The 17,458-nt window shown below is 39.0% G+C and overlaps 1 protein-coding gene across 2 annotated transcripts in view; it reads right to left on the bottom strand.

The window, feature by feature from the left end:
- LOC124794705 (saccharopine dehydrogenase-like oxidoreductase) overlaps positions 1-17,458 on the bottom strand; it is a 131,578-nt gene that overhangs the window by 28,600 nt on the left and 85,520 nt on the right. For both annotated transcript variants that reach the window (XM_047258275.1, XM_047258276.1), the window contains exon 5: positions 7,127-7,185. In XM_047258275.1, the coding sequence (XP_047114231.1) occupies positions 7,127-7,185 (59 nt within the window). The remainder of the gene's footprint in view (positions 1-7,126; positions 7,186-17,458) is intronic.

The raw sequence follows: 17,458 nt of genomic DNA, 5'->3' as shown, positions 1-17,458 counted from the left end.
ATGAATAATTAAAGATGTGGAATGAGTCATTTCACATTCACATTACACATTCATATGTAAATATGGCTATACACTGACCATTTACAGATTTTTTTCCCTTATAAGCTAAAAGACTTGTCTGTTACCTGATTCCTCAAATCAATCACTATTTTTAAATACTGGTTGATTACCAGTATTTGAATCCAAGCAAAATTGAAACTACAAGTGATGAACATGAAAACTCTAGATTCAGATATATCTTGGAAAAGTTAGTGACTAAATATCATTCATTTAGGCACTGTATGATGTGGCCAATTAATACAAAGTACCAAAAATTGAAGATCAGTTTAATGCTTGCAGCATAGCAGCTACTGAAGTTATTTGATTTGAATTGTAGCAGAAGAACAACAAAGTATGCATTATCATGTGGAGTGCTGCAGTAGCCTGCGTGGCTCACACAGAAGATGTTTACTTCAATACATTTTGATTTATTTTCTTTTGCATTCAAATCAATTCTAGTTATTTTTCTACAGTTAGCATAATCAAAGTTATTAGAAACAAAACATAACAGATAGTTACATATACAGTATACACATTGCTGCGACATGGAAAGAATCTAAGTGTTTAACTATATCTCTACATGCTCAGTTTCCACAGTTTACAAGTGTTTAAGATGGAATGCATAGTGTGGTATTTTGCATAACAACACACAAAATAGAGGTGATCAAGTTAGAACAATTTTGCATAAAATACACCTTCCAATGGTAGCCAAGAGAAAGCAGGAAAAGGAAAAATGTGTTATTTCAAGGACATTCATATTTTAAGGTTACGCAACTACTCATTGACAAACAACTCAAATAGAAGAAAAAATTATAAGTGATTTGGAAAAAGATAGTTTGCTACTTACTGTAAAGATGAGACATTAAGTTGCAGATAGGCAAAATTAAAGACACTTACAAAAAGTTTTTGGTCACAGTCTTCATCAGCAAAAGAGAAACACACACCATTCATATACGCAAGCAAGCATGCCTCTCTCTCTCTCTCTCTCTCTCTCTCTCTCTCTCTCTCTCTCTCTCTCACACACACACACACACACACACACACACACACACACACGTGTCCGTTAACTCCAGCACCTGGGCCAAAATGCAACTATCAAGTGGGATGGAAGCAGCAGGGAGGGGGACGAGATAGTAGTGTATGGGTGGGGGAGAGAGGAATGCTGTCTGGTGGTGTACAGGACAGGGATCAGAATGCCAATAGGCGTAGCATCAGGAGATTGTGTCGCAGGAAGGTGGGGAAAAAGAAATGAAGAAGGAGAGGTGTGGAGAAAGGAGGGCAGGTGCATTGGCAGAGGCTGCAAACAAAGAGGGTGGGAGATGAGGATGTGAAGGGTGTGGAAACTGCATGTTACTGTAGGTTGGTGCCAGGGTAATTATGGGCATGGAGAATGTGTTGTAAGGATAACGCCCATTAATACAATTCAGAAAAGTTGTTGGTGGAGGCGAGGATCCGATGCCTCAGGTAGTGAAGCAGCCACTGAAATCAAGCATGGAATGTTCAGCTGCATGTTGCCCCACAGGACAGCCTACTTTGCACTCGGCCACAGATTGGTGATGGCGTTTCATCCTGGTAGACAGCTGGTTGGTAGTCATACCAATATAAAAAGCAGCACAATGATTGTAGCAGGGTCAGTAAATGACATGGCTGCTCTCACAGGTGGCATAGCCTGTGACGGGTAGGATAAAATTGCAACAGGCCTGGAATAAGCACTGGATGTGTGAATTGGGCAGGTCACGCACCTGGGTCTTCCACAGGGATATGATCATTGTCGCAAGGGGTTGGGATTGGTAGTGACAAAGTGATGGACTAAGATGTTGTGGAGGTCGGTGGACTATGGAAGACCACTTTAGGAGGTGTAAGAAGGATCTCGAGTAGAATGTCCCTCACTTCAAGGCTTGATGATAGGTAATCAAATCCCTGGTGAAGGATGTGTTTCAGCTACTTCAGTCCAGAGTGGTGCAGGGTGATGAAGGGGGCACTATTTTCTGGTTGGTTACTGGGGGTAGTGGGACAACTGGGGGTTGGGGGAAATGGTATGGGAGATCCGTTTGCATACTAGGTCTGGGGGATAGTGCCTGTCTGTGAAGGCCTTGGTGAGACCCATCAGCATACTGGGCAAAGGAGTTCTTGTCACTGCAGATGCACCATTCCCAAGTGGCTGGGCTGTATGGGAGGGATTTTGTGGTGTAAAACAGATGACAGCTGTCAAAATGCAAGTTCTGTTGGTGCTTGGTGGGTTTAATGTGGACAGAGGTGCAGATGGAGCCATCAGACAGGAGGAGGTCAACGTCTAGGAAGGTGGCATGCTGGGTTGAGGAGGACCATGTGAAGCAGATGGAAGAGAAGGTCATGAGGTTGTGAAGAAGTGAAGATAGGGTGTCTTGGTCCTGAGTCCAGATCATGAAGATATGATCAATGAACCTGAACCAGACTAAGGGTTTTGGTTTTAGGGAGGCTATGGAGGTCTCCTCTACATGGCCCATAAACAGGTTAGTGTGGGAGGCTACCATGTGGGTGCCCATGGCTGTGCTGTGGATTTCTGTATATACCTTCCCTTGAAAGGAGAACTAGTTGTGGGTTAGGACAAGACTAGTAATATGTATGAGGAAAGAGGTAATGGATTTGGACTCCAAAAGATATTAGAAAAGGTAGTGTTCAATAGCAGTAAAACCACGGGCACAAGAAAAGCTGGTATATAGGGAGGTGACGTCAAAGTGATGAATAGGGATAGCAGAGGTAAAGGGGTGGGGATGGTGGAGAGTCAGTGAAGGAAGTGGTTGGTATCTTTTATGTGGGAGGCTAGATTATGGGCAATTGGTTGGAGGTGTTGGCCAATGAAGGCCAAAATTCTCTCAATGAGGCCACAATAACCAGCCACAATGGGGCATCCAGACTTGTTGTTGGGTTTGTGGATTTTGGGGAGCATGTAGAAAGTCGGTGGGTGTCATAGGCATGAGGAGCGAAATGGATTCAGGGGAGAGATTCTGGGAAGGGCTTAAGGCTTTCAGGATTGGAAGTTGTGTTGGACTTCTGGGATGGGATCATTCGGGCATAATTATTAGATGGAGGTGTCAGATAATTGGTGGCGGCCTTCTGTGGCAAAGAAGTGCATTCATTGCAGGGATCAAGAGAAGAAGAGTAGGCCTTCTGCAAATCCAGAATGGTTAAATCTGGCTGTAGGGCTAAAGGCGAGACCTTTGGATAGGACTGAAACTTCTGTGGAACTGAGGGTTTTAGTAGAAAGGTTAACAACAGTGTTACAGGAATGTTTCAGGTCTGGATTTGGTGGAGTTCTGGTATGGTGTTTTGGGGAATGTGGCAAATTACAGAGGTCAGCTAGGCAGGGTTCAGGTACTGTGAGAGGTGGACTAGGAGGAACATTGTGGGTAGGATAGGGGTCAGATAGTGGTGCATTGATGCAGCAGTAGAATGTTAGCACGTTGGATAACTTATGGAGTTGGTGCCTGAAATGCTCCTCCAGATGCTGGAGAGCAAGGGATTCAATTTCTGAAATGTGATGTATGAAGCAGGGATTGCACAGTAATAGTAACTTGCACATACTGGTTCTGGGATGCCTGTGCCAGTGATACATGTTCTTGCAGTACTAGGTCTGTGAGGGCCAGAGACTGGCAGAATCCAAAAATGTGAAGGTCATTGTGAAATGAGGGTGGGATTCACAGAAAGCAATTATTATGATTGGTTGGTTGATTTGGAGGAATGGACAAACAGTGAGATCATCAGTCCCATCAGATTGCGGAAGAATGAGGAAGGAAGTCGGCCGTGCACTGTCAAAGGAACCACCAGCATTTGCCTGAAGCATTTTAGGGAAATTACAGAAACTGGACACAGGTTTGAACCATCATCCTTCCAAATCCAAGTCCAATGTGCTAAACATTGCATCATACCGCTTGGTGAATTATTATGTTTAGGCGATTTTGGGGGATTCCATGGTTTAGGCAGCATTTGAGAAATAGGATGTGGGTCTCAGTTTTAGCCAGGTAAAGGGATATTATTCTGAATTGGTGCAGAAAGATGGAGCAGGTGTCCATGCGGCACAAAAGGTGGAAGTAAAATGGGAATGATGCAAAAATGGGTAAAATAGGTGTTGATGGTTGCAACAAGAGCTGGATAAGAGAAAAAAGAATAAAAAATATGTAAAGACAAGCAGAAACATCCAAATAAATGCAAAATTACATCCAGTAACACAAAAACACGCACAGATAAGTATAAATACACACAAATACACTCTGCTGCAATCATTGAACAACTTTTTCTATTGTTATGAATATGAACCAGCTATCCACCAGGATGAACAGCAACCAACAAGCTGTGGCCAAATGCAAAGTAGACCACCCTGTGGCAGAACATGCAGATGAAGGTAACATGCTTGATTTCAATGACTGCTTCAATATCCAAACCATCTGGATCCTCTCCTCCAACATCAGATTTTCTGAACTGTGCAGATGGGAGTTATCCTTACAACACATTCTCTGCTCCCATAATTATCCAGGCATCACCCTCCACCCAACAGTTTCCACACCCTCTGTCCTAACATCTCCTCCCTTTTCTCATCTCCCACCCAATTTGTCTGCTGCCCTCTGCCATTGCACCTGCCCATCTTTCCCCACTCCTCTTCTTTTTTGTTCCTTTTTGTCCACCTCCCTGCCCACAGCCTTCTGATGCTGTGCCTGTTGGCATTCTAGTCTCTACACATTCCACCAGACAGTGTTCCGCTCTACATCTACATCTACATCTACATTTATACTCCACAAGCCACCCAACAGTGTGTAGCGGAGGGCACTTTACGTGCCACTGTCATTACCTCCCTTTCCTGTTCCAGTCATGTATGGTTCGCGGGAAGAACGACTGCCGGAAAGCCTCCGTGCGTGCTCGAATCTCTCTAATTTTACATTTGTGATCTCCTCGGGAGGTATAAGTAGGGGGAAGCAATATGTTCAATACCTCATCCAGAAACGCACCCTCTCGAAATCTGGGCAGCAAGCTACACCGCGATGCAGAGAGCCTCTCTTGCAGTGTCTGCCACTTGAGTTTGCTAAACATCTCCGCAACGCTATCACGCTTACCAAATAACCCTGTGACGAAACGCGCCGCTCTTCTTTGGATCTTCTCTATCTCCTCTGTCAACCCGGCCTGGTACGGATCCCACACTGATGAGCAATACTGAAGTATAGGTCGAACGAGTGTTTTGCTTAGGGACTTCATTTTCTAAGGACTCTCCCAATGAATATCCACCTGGCACCCGCCTTACCAACAATTAATTTTATATGATCATTCCACATCAAATCCTCCCACCTGTACACTACTATCCCTCCCCCTCCCCTCCAGAGTGCTGCTTCCATCCCATGTGATAGTTTCAATCTGGCCCAGCTGGTGGAGTTGTCAGTCATGTGTGTTTGAGGTGTGTTTGCTTGTGTGTATGAATGGTGTGCATTTCCCTTTGGATGGTGAAGGCTATGGCCAAAAGCTCTGTGTAGGTGTCTTACCTGTGCCTATCTGCAACTTAACATGTCATCTTTACAGTAAGTTGCAATCTTTCTTTTCCTACATTGTTGATATTTCTACCTGGAGTTTCAGTTGTTTGAAAAATTAACAACATATACATGAAAGCCAACATTCAAAATAAGTTAAAGCCCCTGTAAGAGATGCACCAGTATAACCTGTATTAATGTTTTAGCAGAGGAAGGTTATAAATATAGAAAACCAGTCTGGCCACTGATCATGCGCTACTGTGCTAGAGCACACTGTAAATATCACACTAAAATTATGTCGTTTCTCTTTGACTGCATCCTGATACATAAATGAAATACATAAATGAAGACATTTTTTGTAGCACTGTTTCTGCAATAATGAGAAACCAGTGTCAAGTGTTAAAATGATGGTCAGCCACCCTATAATGAACTCAGAGAAGGGTCACAGCAGCCTGTTTTTGATTGTGGATGCTCTGAGACATAGTCGTCCCTGCTCACAGCACCAGGTCAGTATTTTTCTTTGAAAGTATGTGTAAAGTATTGTGCAAGCAACATGGTAAATTTTGTAGATGATCTTTGGAAGAGAATGTGAGAGTTAAAGAGTTAGGAAGTCCTACTCCAAATTTAAATCTAACAAGGGGAGGGCTTGGGATGGGGCTCCCAAATTTGACTCAAACTGTGTGAGTAGAAGCAGGTAGATGAACTTTTCAAGTACAATATTTTGCCTGAGGAGGCAGTAAGAAAAGGTAAAACATTCTCTAATGATTTATGAATAGAGTATGAGGTATTTTTGAGTAACATTTGACATATCGATTCATGTCACAGTGTTCAAGCGCAGCAACTGGCATTTTGTCAGCTTGGGGTATATTCCCGCCACTACCATCTTTCTTTTTTTCATTTTATTTTATTCCTCACAATGTTGAACTAGTAATTATAAAATGTACATATATTTCAACAGTTCAAGTGATATATGTAAAATTGATATATTTGATTTAGTCACAATTGCTAATATTTTATGTCAAAAGGTGATAGGTAGTGGTAAAAAATTGAGTGTATGAGAAAATTAAGTATGAAAGTGTATGAAAAGAGTTGCTTTCCATATTTGTTATTCAGAAACAGTGATGTGTGAGGGGAGTGGAAGATCTAGTATATATTAAAGCATTAATAAAAAAAAAATAGCAGAAATCATAAATATATAAACAATATACTTGGCCTTAATGCATTATGTAAAGTTAATGTAGCAATAATATTACGTATCACCTATCTTGATGACTTAGTGAAACAGAATCTTTAATTTCTATAATGTTGTAGCAAACTGGTGAAAATTTGCACAAGCAGTCCCTGTAGAAAACTAAAGAATGATTTAAGAAAAGTTTGAGTTATCTTTTAATGAAAGCTCAGAATCAATAATACAAAATAGTAATTCAGTATTGAATATTAAAATTTGCTTGAAACTTTTATCTCAGGAAAACGAGTGCATGAAGGTGGAGGACAGCTAAACGTATATTCCATTATTTGTTGTTTCATAAAAAATGTTGAAACAAAGAGTGTGATCATTAAAAAAATTAATAATGGCATACAGTATCTCTACAGACCTTTCGATCCTTGACATCAACTTCAATCTCAAGATATGCTTCCACAGAGTTTATGTCACCTGCAAAGTGAAAGCATCCAGCTGCAGTTAATGCATATGTCTACTTTATTTTTAATTCCTTATGCACAGTTAATCACAGAACATAAATTCACTATGGGCACTGTTAACAAAAAGTTGAAGAATGTAAGGATGATTAATGACAACAACAATATACTTAAGAGAATGGTCTAAATTGGTGATGGTGACGTTTATAGCAAGCATGAAGCTAGCAATAAATGTAAAATATTGTAACTTATTAATGATATACATCATGCACTTATATTGACATATAAATTACCATCTTTTTTAAAAAAATATTTTTCCTACAAAATAATAATCAAACACCAATCAAGGAAAGCCTGCATCAATTCAAGCACAAACGTGTCTTCAAAAAGAAGAAAGAACATCTCTATAACAACCAGAGTGAGAAATATGCCCACAAAGTCTTGCATGATGCATTTGTTGCATAAACGGTTCTTGTTCCATGTAATTCACTATGAAAATCTGAGCTTTTAAGAATATCTTCAGTTTTCATCAGAAAATCAACTGACTGTCAAAGAAGCAATGAAAACGTACAGTTGTAACAGATGTAGCAGTGGCCACTATGACCAGAGAGGCAGTTTCTATGATGTGCTAGATAATGGAGGTAACACAGGAAAATCCAGACACCTTCATATAATTTATTAACCTAGGAAAAGTGTTTGACAACATAAAATGATGCAAGATGTTTGAATTTCTCAAGAAAAAAAGGGTTTAAGATAAGGAAGCAGTCTTTCTACCCTTCTGTTCAATGTAAACATTGAAGAAGAACTGTTGGAAATAAAAGAAAGGTTTAGGGGTGTGATGAAAATTCAAGATGAAAAGACATCAATGATAAGATTTTCTGATGACATTGCTAACCTTAGTGAAGGGGAGTAAACATTATAGAAGCTGCTTAATGGAATGAACTGTCAACGAGCACAAAATATCAACTGATAATGAACCAAAGATGAAAGTTATGAGAAGGTGCAGAAATGACATTAGTGATAAATATAACACCAAAATTGGGACAATGTTGTAAACAAAATTAAGGAATTCTGCTACCTTGGAAGTCAAATAATGCACATGCTTTGAACAACACTGAGATGGCATGGTCCAAGACACAAGCCTGGCACAATGATGAGGGGGGGTTATCTCATATACTGCCTTATTGAACTCTCTACTTGAGTAGAAGTAACTCCTTTTCATAATAGAATTGAACCAAGCAAGTACAAATACTAGTCGCTCCAGCAGCTATCAGTATCTTTCATCGACTGCTGCCTAGGCTGAGAACTACTACACACCAGCCACCAAACTGATATGAGCCACATAGCCTCATCTACAACTAGCTGCTGCATCCACTACCTGTTGGTCTATGGGCTGGTACTAAGTTATATGCTGCTCATGCCTGAATGGGCACCATATGACTGAGCTCCAAAATTTTTGCTAATAGCTGCTTGCTATCAGCCTCTGTACCCTCTCCTGCTCCTGCACCACCCCCATTCACACTCTCTCAGACACACATTTATTCCCCAATTCCACCCTTGCTCACCTCTCTTACAGTGCGAAATTTTCTGTACCCTCATTGTCTATAAATAAGCAACTGTGGAGGCTTACTGAAGAGCAAATACTCATCATTTCAGTTTGACTAATTCTGAATGAATCACCTTTCATGTGATGAAGAGAAGTTGAAAAATATAGACTGTGATCTTAGACATAGAGGTGCTATGGTATAGAGTTTAAGGCCAAGCAATGCTCCACATTATAAAGAACTGAAGACTTTTGTGATCATTTCAGTTTTTTTTATAAAGCTAAAGACTGAACTAATAGTCTCCTTTCTAAAGTGAATTGGTGAATTATTTAAAAGTGATTCTGGGGTACTTTAATTCTGTGGTGTTTGAGTTATATGTATATAATGTTTATAGTGGTGATGAATAAGCATTGATCATAAATCAGACTAATGTTTAGCTAATGCATCAAGAAGTTTTAAAATGATTCATGATTCAAACTTTATTAATTTTAAAAAAGTTAATATCACATTCACAAAATATACAAGAGTGACTTTTTAATAGCAACAGTAATCAAAAAGATGTAATTAACCTATTCAACAGTGAGAGTTAAAAAGAGTAACTGCTGCTCCGAATATTTAGTAATCAATATTAAATATAAAGAAGATTTTCTGGAAATGTAATATAATTTGGAATGGTCTTCACAGATGGAGAATGAAAAGCTGACAATCAGAGCTATATAATTACATAGAAGCTTCAGGTGCACTGTCTGCATAATGGGCATGTAGCTCATTTTCTGGGAACAGTAGTTCAGGACAGCAGTAACAGAGCATGCAGTGGCTGTCCTACATCTATCTAGCAGCCATCTGCACCCTGGTTTTCCAAAAGTGAGGGGCATCCAGTATCGTGGACATCCAGCTACAGTTGCCTCATGTAACATCTGCTTCTGCTGATGAGCAGCAGACATGGCCTACATGAACTCTAACTGGGGTTCACTTCATAAATGCCCCGTAGTTTCTGTTTAAATAGTATACTATTCATTGTGCAGCGGATTATTAATGTAAATTTATATGGTTATATGCTTACATGAATATCAGTTTTGCAGTGAACTTTTTAGGTGGATTTCAATTTAGATAATGTATTTTTCCAATGAAATTCATTCGTTTACGAGTAGTTTAGATAAAAAAAAAAACATGTCATTTACTATTACTAATTTCTTAATTATTGTAAGTAATGCTCCTGTGAGTTTTTAAATTATTATTTGTCAGGAGATTGATGGCCATGATTCTCAAATAGGGAAGGAAGGCATTTGAAACAATTATTCAGGTGTTTTCACACTTAACAACACACAAAAACGAAGAATGTTCTTATACTGATTTTCTAAATAGAGAAAATATTTTCTCAGATGTAAGGAAGACTGCTGAACATAGATGATAAACTGATTGATTTAGTCTCTCACTCAAACGGGAGACATGATAAACTAGAAAATTGAATTTGGGATTAAAACATGTACAACATTTTGATAATCATTTAGACTTGATACAAGGAAGGTCTGAAAGCAGGGTTGAGCATTTAAATACCATTAATTTAATACCAGTACAGAACATTCAAAATGGTTCAAATGGCTCTGAGCACTATGGGACTTAACATCTATGGTCATCAGTCCCCTAGAACTTAGAACTACTTAAACCTAACTAACCTAAGGATATCACACAACACCCAGTCATCACGAGGCAGAGAAAGTCCCTGACCCCGCCGGGGATCAAACCCGGGAACCTGGGCGGGGGAAGCGAGAATGCTACCACACGACCACGAGCTGCGGACAGTACAGAACATTCTTGCAAATAAAGCACAAATATTAGAAAGATAATAATACAGAAAAGCACAATTTGGAACATGCCCTGACTAAGAATGCTGAAACACATACAGGATTTAAAAATGAAATGGAACCACAACTGGAGTAATTAGAAGCTAGTACAGGATACTCTGGTAGTGAAGGAACTCATTGCATAGAGATCTGACAGCAGAAAAATTACTCTCTTTTGTTACTACCATACGAGTACAAGCTGAGAGAGGAACCTCATTAAATAATATCTATGACATAGGACTCATGTATTGGTAATTACCAAAACTTGTGTCAGATGAAAGATAAGCAAACAATTAGAGGATTTATATTTTGGTCACCAAAATGTGTATTGCATTTGAATAAACGTTATTACTTTAAGGATATATTTAGAATAGTAAAGAACAAATTACTGAGAATTTGTGGCACATGTCAGAAAGTTAAAGTAGTTACATCACATTTATATACTACTTTGTATCCAATAATGCCAGAATGCTCTTGAGTCTGCAGCTGATGGTCTAGTGGCTAGCGTTGCTGCCTTTGGATCATGGTGTCCTGGGTTCGATTCCCGGCCGGGTTGGTGATTTTCTCTGTCCTGGGGACTGGGTGTTTGTGTTGTCCTTATGTTGACCTCATCATTTCATCTTCCTCATCATCATTTGCATAACAGGATGGCAACAGTAGGGACATCCAGCCACTCCTTAAATTAACCCTGCCAAATCTGATCCTAACCATGCCAACCCTACGAACTGTTGGACAAAGGCACCAGGAAAAGAAAAAGAATGGCAGAATGCACTTGGGATCATGTGGTTGCAGACCTTTTTGGTCCACTGCCACTGGCATACATTTTGTAGTAGACACAGAAATACAAACAATAAATATTAAACAATGTTTAGACAATAAGGGGGTGAGATGAAAAAAAGATAAGTATGTGGGAAACCTGTGCAGCAAGGGGGCCATGCAAAAGTTTGTACTTTCAGTATTTTGGAAGAAAACTTGTAACTAGTCATAAAAAGTTCCAGTTAAGACCTAGATAAAAATCTACTTAATACTAGATTTTAAATCATCTTGAAAGAAAAACACCCGACTACACAATATTTTTGTCCTTTACCTGTGAGCTAGGGGGCACTCATGAAACCACTTGCCCCCAGACATGGGTGTCCTTGCTGTGCAGTACAAAGTGGGAGATTTAGTTCTAGTTAAAAGCCATAAGAGTACTATAAAAAAATAAGAAAGTAGTTAAAAATTTTTATCCTTTAAATGAAAAAAGACCCTTTGCAGTTGTGGGTATGCCACACACCAAGGCAATGATGCTAGACCACTACTGGAAGATCAACAGAATATTTAGTACCAAAATATATGATTATCTGTAAGTGACTAGACAAAATAATAAATACTAGAGAACAAATCTCAAAATTCTAGTCACTTATGTATATCCAGATCTTCCAAGAGTTTTTTGAGCCCAGTGGCAGAGATAACCACATTTGTTGTATCTATTAAAAAATAAAGCATGCCATCAGTCCTGCGGGACGGGGAGTGGACTCTTGGTTTGGGCTGCATCACATCCTTTGGCCTGAGAGTGTACTTTTCATTTGGATGACTTCAGCGCATGGAAAGAGCAGTAATGAGTTTAAAAAACAAATGTTGTAATTTTAATGAAGTTCATTAAAATGATCAGCACAAAGATGCAGTTTAGAGTTTCATGCATAACAAAAGGTAACCACCTCTTTAGGTAATTTTTTAGATGCATCGGGCCTAAATGTTTTCATATTTGTCTTGCAACATTCAGAACAATATCTACATACATTAAGCACCTTTCCTCCCTTTTTGCCCAACCAATGTTTGCTTCTTCATGTATCGATAGTGAGTTTGTATCAGTAGTGACTAGAGTTTCTTCATGTGAATGCCATTTGAAAGCATCTGTCAGCTGTTTCCAAAATATCATGACTGACACTTACCATCCCACTACATATTGGAATACATATAACACATTCACAGCAATAGTGAGATTGAATGCTAACTTTTGATCCTATTTTACTGTCTTTCCCAATGGACTGCTATATACACACAACTCGTCCAAAAGGTGAGTTGTAGTATTTGCCTTATTATATTCAGTAACAATTTTTGGATTTCAATAAATTGCTATTTTAGTTGTCACATTTTCCATTTCATGAATACACACATTAGGTGGTCACTGGCATGCGAGATTGCTGCCTCAGCAGATAGCCCAGTAAAATTGAGTCCATGCTCAACATGTTAATTGTAGGGCATTGTTAGAGAATCAAACTAGAGTGTGTATTTATAGCATGTAGAGCAGGAAAACTGACCAGAAAAAAGTGAAGTGGAGGTTGTGTTTTTTTTATATACAAGCAGATATAAATGAACTGTAGTCTGAGGACTCTTTGCATCCTTATTAAGGGGTGGCACCAACTATAGCATACTGTGATAGATTATGATGTATGAAGACTCAAAGAGTTGTAGCAGTATTTAATATTGTGATCTTAGAACTATTTTTATGCATTAAGATGTGGGCACCAGTAATGGTGTATATTGATTTAGTATGAGGGAGTGGGGACTCAGAGGCTGCAAGTAATTATCATGGATTTAGTGCCCTTTGTCCTCTGTGTAGGGAAGTACTTTTCTTTTTGTGTTACAAGGAAGAACCGATTTACTGGTTGGAATTTTGATTACATGGAAGGCCCATGGGTAATTGGCTATTTTTTTACTCTTATATGTAATAAAAGTTCTACACAAGTATTTTAATCGAAAAATTATAGAAGAATAAGAAATTATTATGTCCCTACTGATGTGGAGTTCAGTATTGAAAATTTTGAAAGTAACTAGAGAAATCAGTAAAACAAGAAGAAATGTTATTTTGATGTACATCACAGTTGTTTTTGAAAATATGGACAGGAGAAGAGACTTATTGAAAAGCAAATCTTAATCATTTCCAGTTCCAACTTCAGTGCTCAGAATAATCTTTCACTATTTCTCTCATATTGTATCTTCATGTTCCCCTTATACTCTTTCCTATCAGTTCTTACTAGTTCCCATCAACCTGACCTCTGACTCCTTTCATAGTATCCATCCACTTCCACTGTACATACATTTGTTTGTATGTACATACACATATACAACATGCCAGCATAATTTTCATAATCCCCTCACCAGCTGATATCCAGCTAATATCACCACTCATGCCAATGTAGATGTAGCTCAAGGAAACAACAGCTCGAGCTCAAGGGAACTATAACATTAAAACTAGATTTTAATACTTAATCAGAAACAATACCAAACCAAAAGAACTGCTATGTCTTAGTAGTTTAATTATATTTTTAAAGGCCTTAGGGAATGTACTTCTGAAAGTAATATCTGTCAGTGGTGTATACAGTGCCCTTCTGAGTAAATGAAATCCACCTACTTTTGATAATTAATTACTGTTTTTTTATGTGAGTAATCCTAATTGTTGTGGGTTGGCAAGAGAGCCATCCCGGTACTACTAGAGGAAGCTGAAAGGCACGCGTTTTAGCTCACGCAGGCTGGTGTGAGGTCTGGAACAGGCCAAGGAAATTAGACTTTAGCAAAAAACGTACGTTGCTGCTGGAATACTTAATCCATAAATGGTGAACTTTGCTCTTGATGGTACATTATTCATAATCTCAATAGTAACTGGCAATGGCGCCTTGCTAGGTCATAGCAAATGACGTAGCTGAAGGCTATGCTAACTATCGTCTCAGTAAATGAGAGCGTATTTTGTCAGTGAACCATCGCTAGCAAAGTCGGTTGTACAACTGGGGCGAGTGCTAGGAAGTCTCTCTAGACTTGCCGTGTGGCGGCGCTCGGTCTGCAATTACTGATAGTGGTGACACGCGGGTCCGACGTATACTAACGGACCGCGGCCGATTTAAAGGCTACCACCTAGCAAGTGTGGTGTCTGGCGGTGACACCACACTAATATTTGGTAACTAGTATATCCAATATGTATTCATTTCTGGCCACATGTATTGCATATGAACTCAACCACATTCTTGGTTCTATATTTTCCTCATATAATAATGCAGTTCTTGTGCTGTGTACTACATATTTCAGGTTTTTTATCGACAAAAGCAAAAAACACAAAACTGGAAAACGGAAATAATATAGAAAACTAGAAGATAGGATTGCATGGAAACAAAAAAGATTAAGGAATAGAAACAGATCCTCACACATAAATATAATTTAAAGATATACTAAAACTGTGTAATTTTCTCGAGGGTATTGGTCTGTTCGTTCAAGACATGAGGCACAGGTCTATTCATTGACTTTACCGGTGATTTCATTTCGGTATAAGAACACAACAGAAAGTAAAATTGTATTTTGTTATTATCTTTATTACTTTATCACTAGATATGCATCATGTACCATTCATGACTCAACAGACTGCATATATATATAAAAGGTTTTACAATTTTCAATATAACATATGAACAAAACTAATCACAATAAGGGCATAGATAACAAATTGAAAACAATATTATTTTGTCCAATCACTTTCGTCATTGTCAAAAAAAATCTTCAATACAGTATAAAGAGTGCTGTTGCATGTCCAATAGTGTTGTCCTTTTGGATTTTTCTGGTGGGAGACATTGCACTTCTCGAGGCAGTGTCTTGCACATTTTTAGAGCAACCATTGGAAAACTGTCTTTTGTTCCAGACAGTCAACAGCTTGGCGTTTCAATGTTCCTTTTGTTCTGCGTGTCATGACTGTGTATTTCTTGTCTCATATAGAAAGCCCCTTTGTTGTTTTTTATACTGATGAAGCACAAAAACACATACTGGCTGAAAATGATCATTATTCCTCACTGGGTGAATACAGACTTGCAATGCTCCATTCTCTCTCTAGAAGTGATGACCCTTTTTTGTAGCATTAACATGTCCTTGCAACCTCAAGAGTATCCCCATAACAGCAGGCCATGATTATGTGGCTATAAAATAGTGCACAATACACCATTATTAAGTACTGGTCAGTTCATATGCCATTTAGTCTCCTAAGAAGGTAAATTATGTGGGAGAGCTTGGGGCGCACATACACTGTGTACCAATTCATTGAGAGTTTGCTATAAATCATGAATCCCAGCAGTTTGACAGCCTCCACATTATCCTGGGATCCAATGCCAATGAGGCTGCATATCAGATGATGTATTTTCCCTTCATTCATCTTCATTTTATTTTTAATGAATCACTCTTTGATGTTTTCAAAGAGCACATCTGTTGTTTTAGAGCTTGTGGGGCAGATTTACCTTTGCAAAAAGGGCAGTATCATCAGCAAACTGTAACATACAGTTGTTGCAACCTATATCATTGACATAAATAAAAAACAGGAGAGGTCCTATGACAGATCCCGGGGGTTCACCACACTCCAATTTTCATTCTTGCAAGATTACTCCATGGACTGGACACTTGAAATGGGTCCCTTTTTTTGTAGACTGTTATTGTTTGTCCCATTTTCAGGCATTCTGGAAAGATACTGTAGGATAAACATTTGTTGATTACTATGGCTAGTGGTTGAACAAACTCTGGAATAATTTTCTTGAGCACTGTGCAGGACAGGCCATAGATATCTGCATGAGACCTTGTAGTGTTTCAGGATATTTGTAAACATCCCAACACATCATTGGGAAGCGGTCGATAAGAGACGCTTGTGAGTAAGTTGAATAAGGATAAATGTAGTGGGAAAGAGAAACTGTGTGTTTTCCTTTCTTGTATGCAGTGAATGTGGACCAGTGGTGGAGCTGGCGAGAAGGGAACCAGTAAAAATGGTATTGCAACCACTGGTCATCTGGATGTCATTTGGACCATGTGCAGTAAGTGCCTGAATATGACAGCCATACAGTAAATGATGCACCAAAAAGGGCGTAATAAACATTTGAACAGCAGTAGTTTTATTATCTGTGTTTTGATTGCCCTCTCAGGTCCTAAAGTACACAGTCTTTGAATGTACTCAAGAGAGTGGTATTACCATGGCAATTGTTTGTTTTGTTATTCAAAGAATTAGTGAAAATGTTGGGCAAAATATACCCCTGTTTGTGAGAAGTGTGGCTATTTACCTAGTAGTGCAGTAGAGAGAACTTGTGGAAGCATTCCAGGAATCTTCACCGCAGTTGGATTGACAGGGAGGTGGTACAGAAGGATCTGGACCACCAATAACAATTCTGAGAAGAGAGGATAAAGGTAATATTACTCTCATCTGGTGGTGTATTAGGGTCAGCAAAATATTTGCCAATATATCGGCCAGGGATGCAACTTCCCGCTAGTGCTGGTATAAGACCCATCACAAACCCTACAAAATATACATCAGCAGGAGAAGAGGAGAAAATACACCCCATGTGGTGATCCTGGAAAAAGTGAACAGAGAATGCACCAGCAAGTAAGTGCAGAAAATTGATTTGAGTCAGGTTTATGACTCCAAAGAATAGAAGACAGAGAAGTTGCCCCTGGCAACCAGCGATCAACAACAGTGCCTTATAATGCATGTAACAAGAAATCAAAACTAATTCAGAGTTTCTTTTGAACAAATTGTCTGAGAAAGATTAGTAAACACATAATGAATGGCAACTATAATTTACTGTTGGATGTCTGGAGTGCACAGAATTAGTTCAAAACTTAACAAAATTGTTTCAACGGGATAACGCATACAGCAGACATTGATCTGGCAGGAGTTATCAATGCAGAGCGGCAAGCAGTTACACAAGTATGGGATGCTGTATTGTCCAGCCAGTGGCAGTGCAGCACGAGAGCCGACATCAGCTTCAACTTCAGCGTCGGCTTCGGCTGTTCTACAACCAGCAGCAGTTTACAGTTCCACAGAAGGGTGAACTGTGAACATTTAAAAAAAGTAGAGAGATTTCTGTGAGTATAGGATTCAATATTAACTAACTAAAGATGA

The sequence above is a fragment of the Schistocerca piceifrons genome, chromosome 4 (genome assembly GCF_021461385.2).
Source record: "Schistocerca piceifrons isolate TAMUIC-IGC-003096 chromosome 4, iqSchPice1.1, whole genome shotgun sequence".
Classification (NCBI taxonomy): Eukaryota; Metazoa; Arthropoda; class Insecta; order Orthoptera; family Acrididae; genus Schistocerca; species Schistocerca piceifrons.
Note: the sequence above shows the minus strand (reverse complement) of the source record. Positions and strands in the feature narration are given on the sequence as shown.